Source organism: Spermophilus citellus (assembly GCF_964194105.1).
Source record: "Spermophilus citellus genome assembly, chromosome: 2".
In the NCBI taxonomy this organism is placed as follows: Eukaryota; Metazoa; Chordata; class Mammalia; order Rodentia; family Sciuridae; genus Spermophilus; species Spermophilus citellus.
Window position 1 is genome coordinate 178521543 of NC_138183.1, and position 9943 is coordinate 178531485.

General features: G+C 35.6%; 1 protein-coding gene across 1 annotated transcript; it reads left to right on the top strand.

The window, feature by feature from the left end:
* Nucleotides 1–1725: 1725 nt before the first annotated feature.
* Nucleotides 1726–8407, top strand: LOC308637047 (tripartite motif-containing protein 51-like; the record flags this gene model as incomplete). The annotated part of the gene is made up of 6 exons (XM_081273059.1): nt 1726–2136; nt 2438–2533; nt 4412–4642; nt 5326–5348; nt 6419–6516; nt 7911–8407. 6 exons carry the CDS (start codon nt 1726–1728, stop codon nt 8405–8407), a joined length of 1356 nt encoding a protein of 451 aa, XP_081129185.1.
* Between the last annotated feature and the right edge of the window lie 1536 nt (nt 8408–9943).

Here is a 9943-nt window from a genome sequence, read left to right on the forward strand (position 1 = left end):
ATGTCAAAAGCCAAAGTAACAGCATAGTCTAGTGACTAAATACTTCATTTTATAAAATAGAGAATAATTATTCCAAAGAGTTGAGCAGAGGAGTTTGGTAAATAAAGCAGAAACAAAAAGCATGTGGATGTCTTCAAATTTACCTACCTTGTATGGTGAGAACAGACATGGAGCAATAGAAAAATAACCTATATTTTAGTATTCAATTGCTTAAATTGTATTTTTTGTGTAAGGATTAAGGTGGAGAAAGCTTCATCCACATGCCCATGAAATTGCCCTGCATGGGAAATTTGGCCTTTTGCCTTTACTCTTTTTAAGGGGAGTAGAGGGAACAAGGGATTGAAAATAGGGATACTTGACAACTGAAATATATCTCCAGTCCTTTGTATTTTTTATTTGAAGAGAAGGTCTGACTAGGTTACTAAGGGTCTCACTAAATTGCTGAAGCTGACCTTGAATTTGTTGTCCTTCTGCCTTAGGCTCCAGAGGCCATGGGATTACAGGCTTATGTCATTGAGCTCACTCCTTTAATCCAAAGAAAAAACAAAAAACAAAATCAAAACCAAAACCAAAACAAAAGACAAAACAATACAAAACAAATCAAACAAACAAACAAAAAACAGTTTCTATCTTTTCTTTCCCTTGCAGAAAACCTAGGTTGGTTTTATTTTTTTTTGTGTGAAGTTATGTTTTCTTTGTTTGGTGTAATTGTCAATGTGAATTATCATCATGATTGGATTAAGAGATGCAGATCATTTAGAAGATTTTAGGTGTGTCAATGAGGGTGTGTCTAGTAATGATTGGCATGTGGAATAGCCAACTGAAGTGGAGACCCTCCCTAAGGGGGAGGGGAAGCACCTTCAAATAGGGTGAGGGCTTGGATGGAATAAAAGTTGGAAGAACAAAGAAGCAGCAGCAGATGTAAGCTTGATTCTTCTTGAACTTGTTCTTGATGTGAGCATGTGAACATATATGATTATTGCTTCTTTCCTCTTGTAAAGCAGACTCTGCCAGTGATTATCCAGGGAGTATCCAGAAAGTTTCAGTCTTGGACTAGGGTAGAACAATTGATCCCTCTTTTTCTGAGGCTTCAGCCTCTTGGACTTCACAGCTACTGGTTCTTCCAGCTCTCCAGACTGCACGTGACCTTTGTGGAGTATTAACTTTCTGGTCGCATAAGCCAACCTAAAATATCTCTTTTTATAATTATACTTCCTATTGGTTCTCTTCCTCTAGAGAACCATAATACATATGGGCTTTTGTTTGTTTGTTTGTTTTACTTTTAAAGAGCTGGGCTTCTATGCCTGGCTCTCCAGGGATATTGTATAAAACTTTCTGTGAATTTCTCATACTTCCTTGACCCAAATAGACTTTCTTTTTCCAGTTATTGGAAAGAGGAATGGGGAAAGTTATGATTGTAGACTTCTTATGACCCAATTCCTATACCTAAATTCAGAAGGTCAATACTCAAATTTCTATTCTGGTGGGAACAGGAACTCAGTGTGGAAGGGATGTGAGTCATCTAGTCAAAATTATGGCTGATATAAAGCTGAAGGCTCTCTTTGTGCATCAGTTCTCCTTTTGTGTCATAGAATATAGTTTGTCTTGCTTTAATGAGCATTTTTTAAGAAAATAAAATGTAGTTCTTACTCCTCAGGCATAGTTCTTGAGAACCTTTTAGCCTAAGCAGGCTCAGAAGTGACCTGTTTTTTCTTCCTCAGAAACATGGATTCCAGAATCATGCAAGCCTTCCAAAAGGAAATCACCTGCCCTCTCTGCATGAAGTACTTCATAGATCCAGTCACCTTAGCCTGTGGGCACAGCTTTTGTAGGCCTTGTGTCTACCTTGGCTGGCATGACCTCCCAGATCATGTTACCTGCTCTGAATGCAAGCAGATGGTACAGAAGAGAAACTTTAAAACAAATATTTGTATGAAGAAACTGGCAGCCATTGTCAGAAAAAACAGTCTTTGGCAATTTCTGAGCTCTGAGGAACACATGTGTGGGGCTCATAAGGAGATGAAGAAGATCTTCTGTGAAGAAGACAAGAACTTTCTCTGTTTGCTCTGCTCTAAATCCCAGGAGCATGAAGCTCACAAACATTGGCCAATCGAACTTGCTGCTGAGGAACACAGGGTAAGTGATTCCTCTGAAGATCCATGTCTGTAAGAACAAAGAAATCAATATGGGTCTCTTTCCTTGGGGAATGCATGACTCTCTCTGTTTCCCATTCAGAATCTCTTCCAGGTTCCAAGTCTCAGGCTTCCCATATTTGATAAACATCTGAGAGGAACAAAGAAAACATAATGACCCGGTTATTTTCATTGGGGTTAATTTATCTCTCATTTCTGGCTTCTTCCCTATGTGAAGGTCTATTTTTTTTTTTTTTTTTTTTTTTTGCTGCTTCTATGATTTGTGATTTTTTTTTTTTTTACAGGAGAATATGGTGAAGAAAATGAAGTGTTTATGGGACAAATATTGTGAAAGTTACAGAAACCTGACTATGGAGATGTTGATTATGGGCTCATGGGAGGTTAGTTCTATGCTTCTGCCTTCAACATGAACTTAGGGGGACATATGTGTAATGTTTAAAGTAGGAAATAGATCTGAAACCCTAGTTTTCTCTAGGATTAAACAAGAAAGGGGTGGGGTCAATAGTAAAAGTATTTCCTCAGTTCCTATTTAGGGCAGTATGGCCCTTAGGTAGTATTTCTATCTGAGATACAGATATTATTAAAAGCATGCTGCTTTACTACAGGTAAATGTACACTTAGTACTTACACAACAGCTACAAAAAACTGGGCCATTTCACAATATCATGTGCTGGGAAGATATAAGTGACAGGCAAAAAGTGGCATTTGGTAGTCACTGAAAATTCAAATGCAGCTTCCAAAGCGGATTGAGCTGACTCCTGGTAGAAAATTTCAGAGAGAGGGATAAATGGTTCAAATATAAGAAGAGTCTGAAATTACCCCAACTAATATTTAACAACATAATATAAACTATGGAGGGGAAATATGATGGGTGACATAGCATTGTGTTTTGAGTAGAAGATTACAAGTTTGAGAATAATTTTTAAATAACTCATTTTCTTTGTGAATGTTTATCCTGAGTGTGTTATAATTTAAATGAAAATTAATTCAAAATTTGTTTTATGATAACTACGACAAATTATAAGCTAGAAAATATGGCAGAATTCAACCTGCAAATATCTCTTATTGGAAAGGTTAAGATACAAATCAGAAAGGAAAATGGCCATCATGTAAATAAGTAAAATTCTTGATACATTAGAATATGGTAACTTGGGGTTTTTTAAGAATAATTAAGCAGGGAAGTAGAAAGCGGGTACAAGGGCAGAGACTGGAGATGAGGTTTGATTTTTTTTTTTAAATAGTTGGTGGCAAAATTTTTCACTAAAAAATTACTTTGAGATTAAGACACAAAGAGGAACATAGCCATAGAGTGTCAACCCAGAGAGAAGCACATGTCCAATAATTGCACTTGGTATATTGGGAGGGAGGTTGCTGAAGTCGCATTGAAGTTGATATCATAGATTGGAATGACTTTTGAGGAGAATTGAAGGAAATGGTATCAGACAGATAATAGAATCAGATGCTAAATAACACTTCAGTATGACAGTTAGCTGGGTGAAGTGCATGGAAATTAGTATTGCACTCTGAGGTTACAGTATGTAGGCTTTAAGTGACTTGGCTTATACTGAAGAAAAGTGAATGGATTGCAATTCACTCCTTGGGGTCTAAAGTCCTTAAGTATGAAATGGGTTATGTTTCTCCACATATGGGTTGGAAAGGATAAAACAACTTTATTTTTGTGTGTGGATTGTTTTATAAAACTCTTAATCATGAATTAAGTGAATGCAACTTGTTGAATGAAACTGTTGACCATGATGCAGAGTAAATGACATGGTGGTGCTGTCCTGAAATATCAGCTGCTTGGGAGGCTAAGGCAGAAAGATTATAAGTTTGAGTCGAGCCTCAGCAACTTAATGAGATTCTCTAAGAAAATTAAAAGAAAGAAAGAAAGAAAGAAAGGAAAGAAAGAGTATTTATAAAAGAAGGAAAGGAATAAAAATTTGTGGATTCTGAAAGTTTGACAAGATGAAGGCTTAAATAATTGTTATAAGATAAACAAGAATCAGGGAGTTTCTTTATTTTATTTTATTTTTTGTTTGTTCTTTTAAAATACACATGAGAGTAGATGTATTATGACATATTATGCATACTTAGATTATAACTTATTCTGATTAGAATCCCATTCTTGTGATAGTATATGATGTGGAATTTCACTGGTGGTATATTCATATATAAACAGAGGAAAGTTATATCCTAGAATCAAGGAGTTTCAACAGGAGTTAGAGGTCCATATTTTGATGAATTTAATTTTACTGCAGAACTACATAAATTTAAGAAGAGAAGCAATTAGAGTTGAATATGGGAAGATGCCTGCAACTGACTATGAGGAAGAAAAGCATCATTTAGAGAGGCTGCAAAAAGAGAGCAAAGACATTTTTGAGCAGCTCAAAGAGAGTAAAACCAGAATGGCTCATATGACAGAGATGTTAAGAGGAATATATGAAGAGGTGAAGGAAATATGCCACAGACCAGATGTGGAGTTACTCCAGGTAATTACTGATACAAGGGGATGTAGGACAAGCATGTATAGCTGTTGCATTTCCCAGCTGAAATCCACTTCCCCTGTTGCTTCCAGTTTGGGCCTATAAACATATTGCCCCACAACTGCTGTTACTTTGCTAACAGGTCACTGCTTCAAGGATTCCTAAAAACCTAGGATTCCCTCCTATGTTATCTGTAAGAGACAAAATTGTATGGAATGATTAATGTATAGTCCCCATCTGAAAATCAACAACATAATTGGGACTTTTAGAAATTCACAAAATAGTGAGCTGAACACGGGTATTCAGGTTAACTCACCGACATAACAAGATGGGGTGATTCAAGAATATAGATCTTTTTAATACTCCTTTGTGGCTGTTCACCTGAGACACAAGGGCTTGGGACAATGGCTGGGATCTTATTTCTGATTGCAGCAGAGCCCAGACTCCACAGTCTCTGCCCCTTCCACTCACACAGAATATTGAAGAACCAGACTTTGCCAGGACTCTATACAGGACTGTATTTTATTTATTTATTTATTTATTTATTTATTTATTTTGAGTAGAGAGGAAGTGGGACATGCATCCAAGGATGTAGTAACTCCTGGTGATGTATCAAAAATCTCACACTGTAACTAATGGTAGAGGGATCCTGTGAAAATCACTCAGACTTTTTATTTTTCTTTTCACAGGTCTTTGGAGACACACTGCACAGGTGAATGTTTACCTGCCTCCCAGCAGATGCTATTTTCAGTTTCTACAGTACTAGTCAGGACAACTATGTGCATGATTCATTGGAATACTGAGTCACTATTGTCATTGATCTACTTTTTTCCTCCCCTACCTCTCTTGACATCTCTCTTACTTCCTATTCTCAGTGATTTTAGGAGCAGCTTCAATAAAAATGTGGCAAAAGAGAAATTATTTAAAAATCCTTCCATTCCTTGTTTTCTTTTCAATTCTGGAAAGCCTATGCAGATAAAGGAGAAGTACTAAGTGTTCTCAAGGGTGATGAAGTCAAACACCTCATAGAGCTAATAGAGGGAACAGCAGCTAACAGGAGAGAGAGAGTGCTCCAATGTGTGAAATCTCTAGAGATTTGTTAATTTTGTATGTATAAGCTGACAGTTTTAAATGACAGTTGAAAGAAACTCACAGCATTTTAGAACTCTGTGGGTCCTCCAGGAAGCAGATATCCCTGCCTAAGATTCTTCAGAAATTCTTTTTTTTTTTTTTTTAAAGATAGAGAGGGGGGGAGAGAGAGAGAGAGAGAGAGAGAGAGAATTTTTTAATATTTATTTTTTAGTTCTCGGCGGACACAACATCTTTGTTGGTATGTGGTGCTGAGGATCGAACCCGGGCCGCACGCACGCCAGGCGAGCGCGCTACCGCTTGAGCCACATCCCCAGCCCCAGAAATTCTCCCTGTAAAGGAGGCAACAGCCAGTTCTAGTTTTTAGAGAAGCTTGTGTCTGCAGATAGGGAGATTTCAGTGCAGACTGGAAATGGACACCAGATTTTTACTCTTAAATATACGTAAGTGAACAGAGAACTAAGTATGTTTACAGAATTTGAGGAATAACAGAAAGGATTAAAGTGGATTCCAACAGCATTTACAATATATTTGAATATTTAGGAACTTCGAATAAGAATTAATTTCACAAAGTGATAATTTCTGTATTTCCACATCTATGTGTTGCAAGAATTTTTATAAACTGTCTTATCAAGAAGAGTCATGATTTTCTGACTGTACATACGTATGTTAACTGCATCTTCCTTCTTGCAGGATTGAATCTATGCAGCTGTATATAGTCCAACCTGTGAATCCAGAACTCAGTACAGGACCCATCACTGGACTAATTGACAGGCTCAACAGCTTCAGAGGTAAGCATAAGCCCATTGTCAGTATTCTCTCAATCTATTATTTGTTGTTAGGACCACATGAGTGTAATTTCTCTTTCATTAAATATTTTACTTATTTTTAGAAATAAATAATTTGACTGCAAATTCTTGAGTATGTTTCTATAGTCAAATTTATAGTATAAAGAGTGAAAGATAAAAAAAAAAAAAAACTACTTAAATAGAATCCAGGCTCATATGTCCTGAGTTATATAAAAATGATATAAAAATTGGAAATTTTAATAAACAGAGCTACACTCAGATTTAAGATTCATTATTCAATTTCACATACAAATTTATGCAGTTGTTCAGTATGTTCATTATTGAAAAAAAATTTGGTCCTGGCATTTTAACTTGGGGCCTCACACATATTAGGCAAGTACCACACCACTTAGCCAGATATGCAGCCCCCAGATTTTTTTTTTTGAAACAGAGTCTCACTAATTTTCCCAAGCTGGCCTTGAACTTTTCATCTGCTTATCCCAGTCTTCTGGGATTTCAGGGTTAAGCCTCCTCATCCTGCTTAATTTGAATTGTTAGGAGAAGCTTTGGGGGGTAAATATTTGACTAGAACTTTATGTCGTTTTTACCATAGGTATATATGGTTAAATGACATAAAATTTTGAATAGCTATAGGAAATCTAAGATAAGAAATCAGCTTTATCACCAAGAAAGGAAAATACACATAAAATTGATTTTGGTTTGCTCAATATAAAGAGCTATATGTTAAATCTCAGATATGAAGGGCAATGCAGAGCATGCAGAAAACTTAGGGATAGTGAAAAGCTTTGCATAAATAAATTTTAAATTATTCTTTCTAAAATTACTGAATTTGAGGAATAACAGAAAGGATTAACATGGATTCCAACAACATTTATAAGATATTTGAATATTTAGTAACTATGAATAAGAATTAATTTCACCAAGTGATAATTTCTAAAATGTATAAATGTATTTTTATCCAGTTATTTAGAAAAGGTTACAAGAGAGAAAATCTTCACCTCTCATCCAAATAATGACACCATTTTTTTGAAATAGGAATATTTTTCTGATACTTATTTTTGATGCGTCCAGAGAATTCAGGGCATCCTCTCTGTAGCTATTTTGAAATAAAAATTAAATTAAAAGATATTAGTTTTATATTTGGCTCAATATTTGATTTTTCACATTTTCAACAAATTTCTGTATCTGTGGCAAGGAATTTGTTTGTTCTGTAGATTTATTATTTATGCCCATAATTTATTAGATTTTACAACCAAAATAATTGTTGCTGTTACAATTTCACATTTTTCAGTAGTATCATTTCTTCTCAGAAAGATTTTTTTTAGAACTTTAACTTCTTATTATTTACATACATGTCTGCAATATTTTTCTTACAGTTGATATTACTCTGTGTCGTAAAAGAGCCAACTGCCACATCTTCCTGTATGGCGAGTTGAGAAGCGTGAATGTTGCATGCGATCCACAAGGTTCCTCCTTGATCATTCCAACATCAGAATGCTTTCTTGCCTGGGGTACTCAGACTTTTGCCACTGGCAGATATTACTGGGAGGTGGAAGTGGGAGACTCTTGGAACTGGGCTTTGGGAGTCTGTAATGATTATTGGAAAAAGAACAGAAATTACAAGACGGATGAGGTGGAGGGGCTCTTCCTTCTTGGATGTGTTAAGGAGGGTTCCCATTGCACTCTCTTTACCACCTGCCCACTTGTACTTCAATATGTACCAAGGCCCATTGGCCGAATAGGAGTATTCCTGGATTATGAAGGTAGAACGGTGAGCTTCATTAATGTTGCTCAAAGTTCACTGATACACAGTATTCTTTCCTGTTCCTTTTCTCCCCATGTCAATCCTGTTTTCTGCTGTAGTCACATCTGACCAGACATAGATAAGGACTATGCCCCAATGTATGAAAAATTAAATATCCAAGGAAGCCCTCTTCTTGGGGTATTATCAAACATTACAAACAGGTTATATTTTATTAACTTTATGAAAACTTGTTTACTTTGTTATTAATTATGGTGATAATATTAAAAGCTCATATATTCCTAAAATTAGTTTTTTAAAATTTATTCATTTGAGGAATGTAATTGCCTATGGTACATGAAATATAATATGTTTTCTGTTTTTAATTTATTCCTGGACTGTCACAAATGAAAGAATCGATAAAGTATGATTTAATAAAGTTAAAATTCAACCTAACATGTCTCTTTCTCTACCCAAACAAGCATGACCATAAAGACTCAATGGTTATAAGAACATAATTTTCTCCTTTTTTAATCTAACTTTAATTTACTCATCTTGGTCCATTTTCTGTTGTTTTCACACAAAACCTGCATCTGAGTAAATTATAAATAAAAGATTCATTTACCTCACAGTTCTGAAGACAGGTAAGTTCTAGGTCATCCTGCCTCAGTTTCTGGTAAGTTTCATGATGAATCTGCTCATAGCAGAGAAGCAGAAGGAGAAATCATCCAGTGCAGAATGTGAAAACACATGGATGGCATTCTTCATAACAACCCACTTTCTTAAAAATAACTCTCCAAGGGCCCAAAATTCACTTTTTCATTCAGGTTCAGGCCCAGGAAAAATGCACTGATCCTTTTTAATGACTTAAAGGCCCCATGTCAAAACACCACTGCTCTATGAAATTACACTTTAACTTGTTTTTTTTTTTTGAGGAGAAAACCATATTCAAAACATATTACTATATATCCATTCTGTCCATTATTCTGAGTAATCATTCTTAATCATCTGTGTGATGATTTCCTTTCTAAAATTATAAACATACATATGAATATTTACAATCATTAATATTCTCCTCTGCATTGGCAATCACAGGACAATCAATCTAGTGCCGAATAAAATGGTTATACAGGTGGACAAAAAGAAACCTTAGCTGTACCTATACATAGTCTTTTACAGGTTGACTTAAGAGAAAATAGTAGTCTCATAGAAAAATTGCCTAGACAAGACATGAAAACAATAATCAATGAGGAAAACTTTAATTGGTCTGCATTAAAATTTTTTTAAAGAGAATTTTTTAATACGTATTTTTTTAATTTTTTCGGCAGACACAACATCTTTGTATGTGGTGCTGAGGATCGAACCCAGGCCGCACGCATGCCAGGCGAGCATGCTACCACTTGAGCCACATCCCTTGCCCGGTCTGCATTAAAATTAATGACTTTTTGCTTAAAGATAATATTTCAAAAGTGTAAACATACAAATCTGGAGTTGGAAAATTGCCATGCACTATGAGCTCTGCCTGTAATTTCACCTACTTGGAAGCCAAATAAGGTGGATGGTTTAATTCCAGGTGTTCAAGGCAATAAAGCAAGATCTTTTCTCAAGAAAATAAAAGCTAGAACCAGGCATGGTGGAAGATGCCTATAATCTCAGCCACTTGGAAGC